Genomic DNA, 17,431 nt, shown 5'->3' on the forward strand with positions numbered 1-17,431 from the left:
CTTAGCCGGGCGAGGTCGCAGGCGCCTGTAGTCCCAGCTACTCGGGAGGCTGAGGCAGGAGAATGGCGTGAACCCGGGAGGCGGAGCTTGCAGTGAGCTGAGATCCGGCCACTGCACTCCAGCCTGGGTGACAGAGCGAGACTCCGTCTCAAAAAAATAAATAAATAAAAATAAAAAAAAATAAAACCATCACCAAGTCCTTGTGGGATGTCGATGTGGGTAGATTCAGGAGTGACATATGGATTTCTGAGAGAAAGAGTTGGGCAGGATATCAAGGTTTAGGAGACCTGAGGACATGTGATACTTGAAGCTATTAAGCTGTTTAGATGGCCCAGGAAAAAGAATAGGAGAAACATGGAGAAATGAGCATGGAATGTGAACATCTCAGGGGGGAAAGGAAGGTATGAATTAAGAAATGGAGTGTTGGACTTTCAAAGGCTGTGGGGATGCCAAGCAGGTTGAGAGAGAAGAGTAGATACGGGATTTGGTGATAAGGAGCAGTGGTGGATAATGCTGAGAGATTTGGGCTCCGTGGATTGGGGTAGAGTAGAAGAGAATTGGGGTTGGGTTGAAGAGGAATGGGGTGGAGGAGAATGGGAGGGCTGGCACAATGGATTCCAGGCCTGCGGGAAGGGGGGAATAGTAAAGGGAAGGCAACTGGAAAGGGAGATTGCCCTTTGCCAAAATGGAGCTGATTATTTAATGATACCAAGTCTAACCAGTGATTTGAGGTTCCCGCTCCACTTTGGATTGGAGGGAATTCACAAAGTGCCTCTGAAAAGCTGGTTGCTTCATCAGACTTCACTACTTTTCAAATTTAATATCTATAGTCATCATCATGAACTTAATAATCCAGTCAAGAGAATGTCATCTGCAGTGACCACAGCCCCACCAGCCAGAGCCCAACCCAGCGGAAGACTGGGCTCCTGGAACCAGAGGCCCCTCTTGAAGGCTAAAAAACAAAAGGAAATAAGTTTAGGAAAGGATGGTAATGCTGGGGAAAAATAAAACCCTAAACCAAGAGAAATGTGCCATGTCCTCTTTACCATCAGTCAGGATTTTCACTGAATCCCTGACACAATCAGCAGTGTCAATCCACTATAAAGTCACCAGGAGAGGCAGGCTTGGCCAATAGGTTTTCCCCTCAACAATGACCTGAAGAAAAGCACTGACCGACTCTCAGGTCGAGGAATGAAAATCATTTCTCAAGAGAACCTGAGCGAGAATAGTTAACAAATCCAGAAGCTGCACAAATCAGTCCCATAGTCAAGACACCCCATGATGAAAACAAGCACTCACAACTTCAGGTTGGCCCTTAGAAATCACTGGTTAAAATTCTAAAATCACAGCGTTACTACAATTTCACTCAAATGTTACCTCTAGACTAAACTGCTTTTCTGGCTATAATACCACCCAGGGAAAGTATAATACTTTCATTCTGCAAATATTTAATATGTTCTTATTCCCTGCAAGGCTCTTACACATTAAAGTGAATTATTGCTTACAGACTTGAGCTTCCTGAAGGTCAAACTCTACGATATCACTATTAAAATACATTTTGCATTAAAAGCATCTTAACTAAAACCAGTGGCATCCACAGGCATAGCAAATCCAGTTATTCTCCCTTGCCTCTGGTTTCTGCTCTCATTTTACAAACACACACAAATGCCAAACTACTCATCCTCTCTACTGAGGAACTAAAAACAACAGTCAAATTTAATATCTATAGTCTATTTGCCTGGGAATATTTGCTTGGGAATAGCCAAGCAAATCCCCATCACTTAATCCAAATTTCCCTTTAAAACACCCATGACTTCTTCAAAGGGCAGTCTCCCTTTCCGGTTGCCTTCCCTTTACCATTCCCCTCTTCCCACAAGCCTAGAATGCATTGTACCGGCCCTCCCATTCTCCTCCACCCCACCCCACTCCTTTTCAACCCCACCCCAATTCTCCTCAACTCCACCCCCAACCCCCATCCCTGGAACCCAAATCTTTCAGCATTATCTACCACTGCTGAAGTGGTGGATAATGGGAGTGGGGGAGATGCAAACATTCAGTCAATAGCAGCTTTCAAGTCCAAGTTCAAAGGTCATCTACTTTAGGAATTATTTTCTGAAGACCCCAGCCAGGGCTGCTCACTTCCTCCTCAGCCAGGGTTATAAACCTCTCACAACATCCACTCTACTACAGCAGCCTAGTTGTATGTTTGTTTCTCCAGAATGGCCTGAGAGCAGGCTCAGAGCCTAGATCGCACCACTGCACTCCAGGCTGGGCAACAGAGTGAAACTCTGTCTCAAAAGAAAAAAAAAAAAAACAAAAAAAAGAAGGAAATAACTAACTTCAATAGAACAGCATCAAAAATGTGTTTATGAAGTACTTATTTAGCACTACGTCCAATATCTCACTTGTCTCTAAAGAAATAAAATGTTTCGTTTAAACTGGGAACCACTGAGTTAGCATTTTACAGAAATCTCTAATATTCAGTTTCAAAAATCAGTATCTATTGAGCACCAGTACTAGTAACAGATTGTACCTAATTTTCACGCATATGTGAGATATCAGCCTCAGAGAAGTTTAGTGACTTATCCAGTGTCTCACAACCAGAAAATGATGAAGCCCAATTTTGAACCTTGATACGACTTCAGGTTCAGTATTCCGAACTAACTTACAATTAATTCTGATGCCTAAGATCAGACACAGGCCAGACTCTGATATAGATACACTACTTGGTGCTCCTTTCCATGGCTCCTACCACAGCTGTACTGTGCTTTTGAACAACACTTTTGCAAGGAAAAGGAAGATTGTCTGCAACTTTTATGTAGTATAGGTATAGGCTGAGTAAGGACATGTACTCTCTAGCCAGACATCACAGATCAAAATCCCAGATCTGTCTGTGCCAAGCTGTGTGCCCCTGAAAAAGTTATTACTCTGTCCCTTCATGCCCTGTTTCATTTGTAATGCAGGGATACTATTAGCACCTGCTCACAGGGTATGTTGTGAAATTTTTCAAAAATGAAACATGAAAAGCATTTAGACAGAACCTGGCATATAGAAAACAATAAATGTTGTTGCTGGTAACCACAGTAGTTGTATTACTAAACATGACCCAGTAAAACCCCAGCTGGAAAACTTAAATAATTGTAATGCAAAGCTGAAGCTCTGTCACTTCAGATTCCAATTTTGTTTCAATTATTTGGAAAGAAAACATTTCTTTAAAAAGTATGAGATCTTCCTAGCCCTACAAACTAATTAGAAAATGTGGTTTAGGCCAGGCAGTGGCTCACACCTATAATCCCAGCACTTTGGTAGGCCAAGGGAGGAGGATCACTTGAGCCCAGGGGTTCAAGACCAGTCTGGGCAACATAGTAAGATCTTGCCTTTACAAACAATAAAAAAATTAGCCAGGCATGGTGGTGTGCGCCTGTAGTCCCAGCTATTCAGGAGGCTTAGGTCGGAAAATTGCTTGAGCCCATGAGGTCAGGGCTGCAGTGAGCCATGACTGCACCACTGCAACCCCAGCCTGGGAGACAAGAGCAAGACCCGATCTCAACAACAACAACAAAAAAAATGCAGTGTAAATTTTTCTTGGACTCCAGATTATTCTCTTAGAGACAACAGATTTGGGATGAAGCTTTTGTAGGGCTCTCCACATCCAGCAGAGTACATCTGGGGAAGTCGTGACCATTCAGATTATGTTTCCTCCTATATAAAATGAAAATGTACCAGTCCTACCTCCCTGCAGCATTGAAAGACTGAAATGAGATAATATGTAGAAAATTAGTAAGAGTTCTGAAAGGCCGTGTGGTATCATCATCATCATTATCATTCTGGGTTCCAATAAAATAATATTCCATACGGAATATTCAACTTCCATACGGAACATTCCAACTTCCACACAGAATACTCCAACTTCCACACGGAATATTCCAACTTCCACACAGAATATTCCAACTTCCATACTGAAATGGAAGACTGATCATCCCTTTGCTAAATGTCTCAGGCAGGCAAAATGTTTGCATTTTTCCCTCTTTATAGAATTTTTGTTCTGGTTTACTAGTAGCAAGCACTTTCCACTACTGTGAACATACTCCTTGCCCTTCTCAAATGTGTTTTTTAAAAACTACTACTAAAATGTGCTGAGACCATCATGTCTCCTAGGCTCAGAACACATTAGAAGTAAATAACTGGCTGGGCACGGGCGGTGGCTCACGCCTGTAATTCTAGCACTTTGGGAGGCCAAGGCAGGCGGATTGACTGAGCTCAGGAGTTCGAGACCAGCCTGAGCAACATGTCAAAACCCCATCTCTACTAAAAATATTTTTTACAAGCCAGGCGTGGTGGCATACGCCTATAGTGCCAGCTACTTGGGAGGCTGAGGCACAAGAACCACTTGAGCCCGGGAGGCAGATGTTGCAGTGAGCCTAGATCACACCACTGCACTCCAAGACAGTAAGACTCTGTCTCAAAAAAATAAATAAATAAAAGAAGTAAATAACTAACTTCAATAGAACAGTATTGAAAACGTGTTTAAGTATTCATTGAGCACTACATCCAATATCCTTTCAAGAATAAAAATTTAACCAACACTGTCTCTTCTACCTATGTATACACACACATTCTTGCATACACACCTCAGGAGCAAAGTACCAATTTCGCTTCTATTTACAGATCAGATTTTCAGTGATTCTATGTAAGACTATAAGCGTATTTAGAACATATTCCTATCTCCCTGCCAAACCATGTTCCTTCTCTAATTCTTAGTCTTTTCTATCCAAACCCATCTGACTCTATTAATGCTAGAAGTCTTTGATTGATATATGTGCAATATGAGAACTATGGAGTACCTACTACATACTTGAACTGCATGCTGGGAATACAATGTAAGGCAGTCTCCTGTTCTAGTGACACTATTTCTAGCCAAGTACAGATTCTAGTGGGTTGGATAAACTACCATCTTTATTTCTTAAACCCTCCTGATTGGACCATAAGCTCCTTTTCCACACCACAATGCCTCCAAATAAACTAAGGATACAATTGGTGAAATTTCATCCTGTTAATAAGTTCCCAATCCAAAACTTTATCAAGAACACATTTTATATATATATACATATATATATAAATTTTTTTTTTTTTTTTGTGAGACGGAATCTCGCTCCGTCACCCAGGCTGGAGTGCAGTGGTGCGATCTCAGCTCACCGCCACCTCCACCTCCCCGGTTCAAGCGATTCTGTTGCCTCAGCCTCTTGAGTAGCTGGGACTACAGACGTGCACCACCATGCCCAGCTAATTTTATATTTTTTGTAGAGATGGGGTTTTGCTATGCTGGCCAGGCTGGTCTCAAACTCCAGACTTCAAGTGATCCGCCCACCTCAGCCTCCCAAAGTGCTGGGATTACAAGCGTGAGCCACTGAGCCACTGAGCCCGGCCTTAAATAATTTTTAAAACTGACATTTACATGTGTATAGCTGTAACATGAAACACACTCACCATGCTTATGAGCCAAGGCATGTAAATTAATAGCCTGTCTGAAATCACTATTTTTAGTACCAATTACAGGGTCTAAAGAGAAAAGATACAAAGAAGGAAGTACCGAAAGCCACACAAAGCCATGCAAATTACCCCCAAAATGTCACCTGGAAAACATCTGCTCCTAATACTGTATTTTGTTAATAAAAATAACATTAAAAGATCCAACATAACCAAAATGATAAGGAAAATAGAAAAAGTAAATATTTGCCATGGAGGGAAGGTGGCAGAGAACAATGAGAAGGCAAGACACACTAAGATCCCAATTGTAAAAAGTAGATAAGTAACAATCTCAAGAGGGAAATACAATGGCTAATAACATCTATAACCTCTCTAGGAAACAGACAAATTGAAGCCTATAAGCTCTGTAATTTTATTTTAAGGAAATGACTAGAGAAACTGAGAAACTGAAGCAGAAGGACTCCTTGAGCCCAGGAGTTCAAGGCTACAGTGAGCTAGAATTGCATCACTGCGCTCCAGTCTTGACAACAGAGAAAGACTCTGCCTCTTAAAAAGAGAAAAGAAAAAAAACACAAAAAAAGGCAATTTATGTAATAAGAGAAAAGATCTGCAAACCAAACATCCAATAAAGGGTTAATACCCAGAACATATATATAAAAAAGTCCTATAACTCAACAACTAATCTTATCAAAAACAGGCAAAACAGCCTTACACAGTGGCTTAACACCTGTAAGTCCAGCACTTTGGGAGTCTGAGGCAGGAGGATCACTTGAGCTCAGGAGTTCAAGGTTATGGTAAGCTATGATTGAGCCACTGCACTCCAGCCTGGGTGACAGAAAGAGACTGTGTCTCAAAACACAACAAAACAAAACAAAACAAAAAAAGGGAAATAACAAGTGTTGGCAAAGATGGAGAGAAACTGGAATCCTTGTGCACTGTTGGTGCACATGCAAATTGGTAAAGCCATGATGGAAAACAGTATGGAGGTTCCGAAAAAATTAAAACAGAATTACCATATGATCCAGCAATCCCATCTCTGGGTATATATCTAAAAGAAGTGAACACAGGCTCTCAAAGAGATATTTGCACACTCATGCTCATTATAGCATTATTCACAATAGCCAAGATGTGGATGCAACCTTACTTTCCATTGACAGATACATAATAAAGAAAATGTAGTACATATATACAATGGAATATTATTCAGCCTGAAGAAGGAAATTGGGTCACATGCTACATATGCATGAGCACCGATATCATGCTAAGTAAAATAAGCATGATTCCACTTATATGAGGTATCTAAAGTGGTCAAACTCATAAAATTATAGTTTCTATGACTGTTACCAGGGGTAGGGGATGGAGGAATGGGGAAGTTGGGAAGCTGTTGTTCAATAAGTACAGAGTTTCCATTTTGAAAAATGAAAAAGTTTCAGAGAGCCGTTGCACAAAGAGGTACACACAGTTAACACTATCGTACTGTACATTGAAAAGTGATTAAAATGGTAAATTTTATGTATTTTTTTACCACGAGAAAAAAAGGGCAATGATAGTTATGTTTTCCAGAATGAGATTCAGTAACAGGCATCAAAAGGCTTACATATATTCACATCCTTTGACTTGTCTATGGAAATTTATCTTAAAACAATTTCTCTTAAAGCAGTATCATAGCTAAAATGGAATGTAATCCTACTCCAGGAGAGAAAGAGTTAAATAAACATTTGAATAGTGGAAGAGTGCAATCATCAAAAATTATAGTTTGAGGAAACTTTTTTAATGATGTGGTAAAATTCTTATTATGAAATAATATCCAAAACAAAACTGTATGTGTACTATATACAGTATAACCCTAATGAACATATATTGGGGTATTGAATAAAGAAACAGACCAAATTCTAACTAAGAGAGAGAAAGAAAGACAGACAGACAGACAGAAAGGGGAAAGTGGAGAGGAGAGAGAAGGAGAAAAAGATCTGCCAGCATGATTTTTGTTGAATTTTCACCTGGATAAGTTGATTCTAATGTTCATTTGGAAATAAAGTCTGGCAAGAATACCTAGAAAAAAAAACTGACAGAAAAAAAAATAGAGTAATCAAAGCAAACTAGCCCTTCCAGACATTTTTACATTTTATGATAACAAACTAGGTTTAGCTGCTGGCAATGAACATACAGATAAAGAGAAAAGAAAAGAATGTAAGCACTTAGTCCATGACAACAGTGGTATTTCAAATCAATAGAGGAAGAAGCCATTAGTCAATTAATGGTGTTAGGCATTCGGGTGGCCAATTGGAGGTGGAGGTGTTAAGATTTATACCTCACATCTTATTATCAAAACAAACTCCAGATTGAGGAAAGATTTAAATGTAAAAAATAAAACCATAACAACATAAACTCAAAGAGAGGAAGGCAATTCTAAAAATGATTCAAAAGCTAGCATCCATAAATGAAAAGAGCCATTAGTTAGACTGGGCATGGTGGCCCACTCCTGCAATCCCAGCAATTTGGGAGGCCAAGGCAGGTAGATCACTTGAGGCCAGGAGTTCAAGACCAGCCTGGCCAACATGGCAAAACCCCATCTCTACTAAAAAATACAAAAATTAGCCAGGCATGCTGGCACGCACCTGTAATCCCAGCTATTTGGGAGGCTGAATGAGGAGAACTGCTCGAGCCTGGGAGGCAGAGGTTGCAGTGAGCAGAGATCATGCCACGGCACTCCAGCACTCCAGCACTCCAGCACTCCAGTCTGGGTGGCAGAAGGAGATACTGTCTCAAAAAAAAAAAAAAAAAAAAAAAAAAAAGAGCTATTAGTATTTCTTCTTGGTTAAAAAAAAAAATCACTATAAAGTCAAAAAAGGAATGGAAAGCTACCAAAAAAAATTAATTCATCTCATAAACAGGGGCTACATTCTATAAAACACAATAGAAAAACTGGCAAAAGATATGGACAGATATTTCACAGAAAATGCAATGTAGATTGTAAACAGATCAAAAGACATAAACATATACTGAGAAATCATTTGTCCCCTATAAGGCAAGCAACAATGGAAAAGTGTGGCAACATCCTGGCCACAAGGCATGGGAAAGAAAACGCTTACATTCTGGTGGAAGTATAACTGGCACCACTTCTATGGAGCAGAATTTGGCACTATCAAAATTGAACAGCCACATTCTTCTAAGAATTCTTCCTACAGACACACTGGCATTTTTGTGGAATGACTTGCATACACATACATTTGCTGCAGCTTTGTTTTAACAGCAAAATATAAGAGTGAAGGAGTTCAGAACACGACATCCCAAAACATTCCACTTTAACATGCTGATTATTTTGGGCTAAAGGCACTTGAAAAACAGCAGGTGTAAGAAGGCCACCCAAACCTCTTCTCTTTTTCCTGAAAGCAGAAGATGAAGCTCCCGTATGAAAGATGCCCTCCCTCTGTGAGGAGGAAAGAAACATTCTTATCACAGGAAATCCAAGCCCAAAGAAATCTGCATGAAGAAACCTTGCTAAACTAAACCTTACCTTCCTAGTTACTTTTCCACAACTGCCACTCTTTTTTTGACCTAGTATATAATCAATCAGGCCAAGCCACTTCCTTGAGTCTTCATTCCTCTTGTGAGGGTAAAAGGTATGTAATATGTAAAAAGCACTAAATAAAATTTGCATGCTTTTCTCCTGTTAATCTATCTCATGTTGGTTTAATTCCTAGGCCTCACCAGAAACCCTAAAAGGGTAGGGAGAAATTTTTCCTCCCCTACAAGGCAAAATGTAAATGTCCATCAACAGGGAAAAAGTTAATTATCTATAACAGTATATAAAATGTTACATCTATAAATACATACATACAAATGGCCATTAAAAATGGAGCTGCTCTAGGCCAGGCGCAATAGCTCACATCTGTAATCCAGACACTTTGGGAGGCTGTGGCAGGTGGATTACTTGAGGCCAGGAGTTCAAGATCAGCCTGGACAACATGATGAAACCCCACCTCTACAAAAATAGAAAAATTATGGTATGGGGGTGCATGCCTGTAGTCACAGTTACTCAGGTGGCTGAGGCAGGAGAATCACTTGAACCCAGGAGGTGGAGGTTGCAGTGAGCCAAACTGGTGCCATTGCACTCCAGCCTGGACAACAGAGAGAGACTTCATTTAAAAAAAAAAAAAAATTGGAGCTGCACTATATAACCTTATGTTGAATGATTTCTAAAACCTATACCATATTTAAGTGAAGAAAGGTGCTAAACAATTTATGTGCTAGTTTCTATCACACACTCAAATACCTATCAATGCTTTATATATATGCTTTATACATGTGTATGCATACATACATACACAGAATCTCTGAATGGATAGAGAAGAAAATGGTAGAAAATGGTTGTTACCCAAGAAAAATGTCCTGGGAGACAGAAATGGGAGGGAGATTTATTACTAATTTACAAACTTTTAGTCCTTTTGAATTTTGTATTATGTGTATTTTTTTTTTTTTTTTTTTTTTGAGACAGAGTTTCGCTCTTGTTGCCCAGATTGGAGTGCAATGGCATGATCTTGGCTCACCGCAATCTCCGCCTCCTGGGTTCAAGCGATTCTCCTACCTCAGCCTCCCTAGTAGCCAGGATTACAGGCATGCAATACGCCACCACGTCTTGGCTAATTTTGTATTTTTAGTAGAGACAGGGTTTCTCCATGTTGGTCAGGCTGATCTCAAACTCCCGACCTCAGGTGATCCGCCCGCCTCGGCTTCCCAAAGTCCTGGGATTACAGGCATGAGCCACCATGTCTGGTTGTTAAAGTGCATTTTTTAAATACACTTAGCGTTTTTTTTAAAGGGCAAGTTATAAAATGCAATATTCGGTAAGAAAGTTGTGATTTGTTGGCCAGGCGCAGTGGCTCACACCTGTAATCCCAGCACTTTGGGAGGCCAATGAGGGCAGATCACCTGAGGTCAGGAATTTGAAACCAGCCTGACCAATATGAGGAAACCCCATCTCTACTAAAATTACAAAAAAATTAGCTGGGTGTCGTGGCGTGCGCCTGTAGTCCCAGCTACTTGGGAGGCTGAGACAGGAGAATTGCTTGAACCCAGGAAGCAGAGGTTGCAGTGAGCCAAGATCACGCCACTGCACTCCAGGCTGGGCGACAGAGCAAGCCTCCGTCAAAAAAAAAAAAAAAAAATTGTGATTTGTTTAAAGCATAGATACATGAGCAGGTATAAATTAATATGCTAACTACGATTTCTCGTTCTCAGCACAGGATTATGGGTAATTTTCTTTTTCTCCAATATTTCTGATTTTTCTAAAATAGACAACTATTCTTAGGTTCCAAAAGGCATTTTTACATTCTAACTTTTTTAAAACTTCCACTAAATATTAAAATTCCTTAATCTGTTGGAAACATTTTTCTAATAAAAATACATGGCTACAATTACGGTTTCAGTACAGCTGGTACCCACTAGTTTAAATAAAATTTGGGAATGTTTCAGAAGAGAGATTTCACAACAGTCAATAATTAAAGCAGAAATAATTAACCCCAAAAGGAAAATAATCTTAGCCTACAACAAAAGACTCAGTAGCACAGAAGTTCCAGGGATTGGCCGGGCGTGGTGGCTCAAGCCTGTAATCCCAGCACTTTGGGAGGCCGAGACGGGTGGATCACGAGGTCAGGAGATGGAGACCATCCTGGCTAACACAGTGAAACCCCATCTCTACTAAAAAATACAAAAAACTAGCCGGGCGAGGTGGCGGGCGCCTGTAGTCCCAGCTACTCGGGAGGCTGAGGCAGGAGAATGGCGTGAACCCGGGAGGCGGAGCTTGCAGTGAGCCGAGATCCGGCCACTGCACTCCAGCCTGGGCGACAGAGTGAGACTCCGTCTCAAAAAAAAAAAAAAAGGAAGTTCCAGGGATTTGGGTGTTCTGTTTGGTTTTGCACTGTGAGTGTATTTGTTTTTATTACATGCATACATTATTCTGTTTTGAAATCTTGCTAAAAGATCACAACCCCTCCTACCACTCAGCTTTTCCCCTAGGGACTAGGCAGGCTGCCACATAAAAATAAATGCAGGAAGTGAAGAAGAGCTAACAAAGACATCAGCACCATATGGAAATCGAGAAACTGTTGACCAAATAAATTAACAGCCTGGGTGGGTCACGCCCAGAGACTTGCGAGTAGACCCTCAAAATGGTTATCCATTATTCTCTACATTTGCTTTACTTTTAAATAAATGAGACCCCACTTTTCTGTTATTTATTTCTACGGCACAATTACAATGTTAAAATGATAGTGACATATTATTGTGTAATTCTTTTTTTTGAAGACTTTCCTCTCTCCCTAGTTTTTTGGCCCCAGGAACCACTCCTCTTCCCCTTGAAATTATGAAGTTTGTTTTTTTTTTTTTAATTCAAATTAGTATAATGTGTAGTGGGCTAGATGACTGTCACTTCTATATAATAGTGCTAAACTAAAGGTTATGACTAACATGAGAGCACTCAAGTATGCATATTTATTCAGCTCCATAAAAAGTAGTCAGGAGGGTTTTCTACACAATGTATGCTCTAGTTAGCAGCACTGCTCTGTCAAAGTAGGAAACACTACACAGTAAATGTGCTGCGCTGAGCTTAATGCTTGGAAACTCTTGAGAGGCATTATGAAATTTAACGTATTTTAAATCATTTGATGTTCACTGAACTCTCACTATAAGCAGAGTATTGTATTCAAGTCCTAGGTATGAGAGAAAGTAGAAAAACAGCAGAATCTGGGCCTGATACTACAGAGCATTAGAATACTCATGGTTGAAAACATAAGGAAAACTCTGTGTTTATTTTAAAACTTTACAGCTCTGTTAAGTACAATCAGTAGCAAGAACAGATTTTTTGATAGCTTCACATAAGAAGGTTGAAAGAGGCAATTTCAAGAGATAAATGCACGTAAGACAAGAGGGAGGGCATTTAATTTTGCATCTAGAGTTTCATTAGGGATTTTTTGAGGGACAAATGTAAGAAAACTCCATGTACATTACAAACTATTAAAAGTTCAACAAATCCTAAAATTTTCTGCTTTGGTTTTAAATATGTTGCCAAAAATCACAATTCAGGAGATAATCACAGAGTATGATAAACCTTATTTTAGCCAACACAGTTTGCTAGTGAACATCAGGTTTAAAATCCCAGGTTCTGCCTTTTCCAGTTTAAGGCAGGAGTCTTGCTCCAGATTCATTTAAGGCTGAGTCCACCCTACTAGTTCAAATATCTTCCATGTAAACTTACCCTCCAAGCCCAGCACCGCCTTATCAGCAACTTTCTCTGGCTAAGTTCTGCTTCTTGAGAATACAGAGGGAAAACAGAACAAGAGAAAGCAGGAAACAAGAGACGGATTTGGAGGGACACAGAGGTTACCATGGCTGGGGCCTGCTCGCTCATCTTAGGCAGTCAACACACATTTCTGAGCACCTACTGTGTGCACTGGTAACATAAAGATGAAAAGGCAGGTAGGCAGATGGAAGCAAAGTAAGGAATGGCTAGGTGGGTTTGTTTTTTGTTTTGGTTTTTTTTTTTTTTTTGAGACAGAGTCTCGCTCTGTCGCCCAGGCTGGAGTGCAGTGGTTTGATCCAGGGCCACTGCAACCTCTGCCTCCTGGGTTCAAGTGATTCTCCCGCCTCAGCCTCCTGAATAGCTGGGACTACAGGCCGGTGCCACCACGCCCAGCTAATTTTTGTATTTTTAGTAGAGACAGGGTTCCACCTTTTTGGCCAGGCTGGTGTCAAACTCCTGGCCTCAAGTGATCTGCCTGCCTCAGTTTCCCAAAGTGCTGGGATTACAGGCATAAGCCACCCCACCCAGCCTTGGCCACGTAGTTCTAACACAGCAAAGCTTCGGAGTAAATGAACTGACCCTCCCAAAGCAGTGCCTTCATTCTGAGCAGAGTCCTCCACCCCAACCAAAGAAAATATGGGGAAAATATAGACAGGAAAAGACTCATCTTACAAGCTAAAGATATTAAAAAAATATGTCTTAGAATGAGACACTTAAACTAGTCCTATAAAAACTACACAAAATGTATTACCAAGTTGGAATACTGCAGTGCTACCAATGACTGTCATTCTTACCACCCAAGCTAGAACACAAACACCATTAAAACTAGTTACTCCACTCACGTAAGTAAAACACAGCCATTTAATTTACTTTGACAAGTACCAGTTATTCTAAAAACATCATTATGTTAAATGACAGTGTAAAACAGATTAGTAACAGATTAGTATACAAACACCAGTGGACACGTTTGTCATCATGTCTCCCCCGTCCTGTGTCGCCCCCATTGAAAGCCAGACAGACATAATGCTGACTTACATGGTGGCCTCTAAGCCGGCTAACAATATATACAAGACATGTGACAAGCTTTCTGACTCAAACATTTGCATGTCTGCTATGTGCAAGTCATCATGTTACCCAACTAAGGACAAAGATGAAATATGTTTCTAACCTCAAGAAGCTTAAAATTTAGATAATAATGTGTATGTGTATATATATATTATACATTACCTGTATAATGTATGTATACACATAGATAATACATATAAAGCTTATTATAATGTCTATAAGCACTTGTGTTAAGTGTGAAATTAATCTGAAGGGGAGCGAGGAAAGCGTTGAAAGACTCCAAAGATTCTATCTTACAAGTAATTGAAAGTAAAGTACAGGCTTGGCCCAGTGGCTCACACCTGTAATCCCAGCACGTTGGGAGGGCGAGGTGGGTGGATCACCTGAGGTCAGGACTTCGAGACCAGCCTGGCCAACATGGAGAAACCTCCGTTTCTACTAAAAATATAAAATTAGCCGGGCTGTGGTGGCGCATGTCTGTAATCCCAGCTACTTGGGAGGTTGAGGCAGAAGAATCGCTTGAACCCAGGAGGCGGAGGTTGCAGTGAGCCGAGATCGCGCCACTGCACTCCAGCGTGGGCCACAGGGGGAGACTCAAAAAAAAATGGAGTCTCAAAAAAATAAAGTACAAGATAGTATATCTGGAATATGGTTTGATTTACATAAAAATGCACACATGACGGCACATACTGGAGGAAAATAAGCAATACATGAAAACTTGTGTCAGGGCTCAAAACAGGAGTGATTCCTGTCCTCACTTCCCAAGATTACCTACCTTGTTTTCTTTCTTCAGCATTTATGTATCTTTTTAAAATCGTGCCACACACATCTGCGTACAGTCAGTGGCTTATGATCAGTAGAGATCTCTAGGATGAAACAATATTTAAATCTGAAAACCATGCCCTATTACTGCTCTATTTGGGGGCAATTTCACTTGAGTTGTTTTCAGAAACAAGTGTACCCAACGCTATGGTAAATTAGACTGAAGGTTTTGTGTTGTGGGATTTCACCCTTCCTACGAAAAGCTCTCTTCCCTCAAACCCACGGACACCACTCCACAATTTGGGGGTTCCTAGTATGATAAATATCTGCCTTCCAAACCCTCCATGGGCTCAAACGCCACCAAAAATCCTAACCACCTGAACTTAGAAGAAGGCGCAAAGTCTTAATTTATGAGGGAGAGAGGGGTTTCCCACCTGGAGGGACGAGAACGACCCACTCTCCTCTGTTCCTGGTTCCAGTCACTTACAAGAGCCGGCTGTGCCGTGCTCCCTTCACGCGGTTTTCCACCCAAAGCGCATCACTGCCGCCAGCCCCTGACGCTAGCCCCTTCGCCACCTCCCAGAACCTTCCCTCCCTCTCCCCCACACACGCACACTCACACTCAGCACATGCACACTCACACTCACTCACACACGCAGCCCCATCTGCCCCCGCCAGAGCCGCTCCTTCCAGGGCCCCAGGATGCCAGATCCAGATCCGGGAGATGCAACTTGCGGCGCCGGCCCAGGAGGCTCGGCACCTGCTCGGGCGCCGGGCCGCGCGCAGCCCGGCGCCAAGCCCAAGCCCGAGCCCAAGCCTGCGGGGTGCGCGCCCTCACCTTGCTCGCCGCGGTCCATGTCTCCAGCCCGCCGCCTCGCGTCCTCTGCACCCCCGCCGCCTACAGCCCGTCCCAGCTCGGATCGCCCGCCGCGCCGCGCCGCGCCGCGCAGAGCTCCTCCTTGCCTCCGCCGGCGACTCCCGCGAAGTCCCCACCCCCAGAGGCGTCGGGCGCGGCGGCGCCGCCCGCCCTCGGCCGGGAGCGCTTTCCCGGGGCGTCACCCAACCACCTGACCCGGCCGACCTGTGCGCTCCGCCACGTCGGCGCGGGCGGCGCAGCGCGAGGAGGGCCGGGCGCGCCCCTACTCCCGCACCGGCTGGAAGTCGGCCGGGAGGAGGGAAGAGGGGCCTCGGCCATGGAGGCTGCGTGGAGCCTGCTTGGGAACCGGGATGGCGTTTGCCTTCCGCCATCAAGTTATTTATAAAATCAAAAGTTTCCTCCGAGGCCTTGGAGCTGCCCCTTCTCTGCATCTGCGAACACCTACTTTCCTATACTTACAGTAGAAAACACAGGAACGTTATTTAGAAATGCCAGTGGCTTTTTTTTCTCTGTATTTTATTACCTAAATAATGCCGTATGATGTCTTCTCTAACTAGGTCATAAACAAGCATAGGTAAAAATTGCAAAGAATCTCTTGAAAAATTATATAGTCCTTTCCATAGAATGCGGATTTTTTAGGTGACAAGCTAGGAAGATTTCCATATAATAAAAACCTGTTTTGAGTGCAGGACTGAGGACAACACTCAAATGAATTAAATCAAATGAAATTAATTAGATTAACCGAAGGTCAGAATTATCAGCGGAGATCTTTGGAAAATGCGTGTTGAGGCGTCTTGTCCGTTGATCAGTTTGAAGTTCCTGTAACAATCCAGTTCTTTTCATTATTAGCCTTAACAATCTGTTTTCACAGGGTTCTGCAGTTACTCCTCTTCCATGAAGTCACTTTGATTGTATGGCTCGTGGTCTTCAGATGGTGTCTAAATTTCATAAGTCATCTGAGGCTGCAAATGAACTGGGCTTCTTTTCTGTATTGCTTGACGCTGAGCCCGAAGCATTGTGTAGCACTCCACAGACAACAAAGAAGCAGTTATTCAGATGTTTTTAAATTACTTATAGTTACCTGAAGTGACTCCATGCTATTAATATCTCTATACTGTGGCGCTGTATGTAAAGTGTAGCGCTCTCTAGCCTGCATCTTCCAGTGTCTTCTGGTGACGTTTACTGTTTCACTCAACCAGATGTAATCTCTTCTCTTTGAGTCCTTCTACTCTCACTGCACTTGGCTCCTGTCCTGTGACACTCACCCCAGCGCTGGTGCCAGGATGCTACCAGTGTATGTTTCACAGTCCTATTAGGTTACAAGCTCCAGGTGGTAAAGTCCTTAAAATGGCCTAATAAAAAAAATCAAAAAACAGGCCTGGCGCGGTGGCTCACGCCTATAATCCCAGCACTCTGGGAGGCCAAGGCGGGTGGATCACTTGAGCTCAGGAGTTTGAGACCAGCTTGGCCAACATGGTGAAACCTTGTGTCTACTAAAAATACAAAAAGTAGCTGGGCATTGTGGCACACGCCTGTGATCCCAGCTACTCAGGAGGCCAAGAGGAGAACTGCTTGAACCCAGGAGGCAGAGATTGCAATGAACTGAGATCGCGCCACTGCACTCCAGCCTGGGCGACAGGGCAAGACCCTGTCTCAAAAAAAAAAAAAAAAAACAAGTTCCAGGTGGGCAAAGATTATTTTGGATTTTGGTCATCTCTGCATCCTTTAATTCTACCATGCAATTCATAAATATTGTAATTTTAAACCAGGCATGGTGGCGTTTGCCTGTAAACCCAGGAGGCCAAGGCAGGAGGATTGCTTGAGCCTTAAAAGGTGCAATATGATTCTTTACAAATTTTTTTAATGTAACATTAAGGTAAATTTTGGCACCAGCAGAAAATTCTGTATATGGTAAAGAATTTTTGACTAGCTGATACTGA

The 17,431-nt window shown here is 42.1% G+C and overlaps 1 protein-coding gene across 3 annotated transcripts in view; it reads right to left on the reverse strand.

Annotated features, from left to right (window-relative positions):
• TPD52 (tumor protein D52) overlaps positions 1-15,692 on the reverse strand; it is a 136,117-nt gene extending 120,425 nt beyond the window's left edge. For all 3 annotated transcript variants that reach the window (XM_003902895.5, XM_009213248.4, XM_003902896.5), the window contains exon 1: positions 15,453-15,692. In XM_003902895.5, the coding sequence (XP_003902944.1) occupies positions 15,453-15,471 (19 nt within the window). In that variant the 5' untranslated portion in view covers positions 15,472-15,692. The remainder of the gene's footprint in view (positions 1-15,452) is intronic.
• Between the last annotated feature and the right edge of the window lie 1,739 nt (positions 15,693-17,431).

This window comes from Papio anubis, chromosome 8, assembly GCF_008728515.1.
Source record: "Papio anubis isolate 15944 chromosome 8, Panubis1.0, whole genome shotgun sequence".
NCBI classification, from domain to species: Eukaryota; Metazoa; Chordata; class Mammalia; order Primates; family Cercopithecidae; genus Papio; species Papio anubis.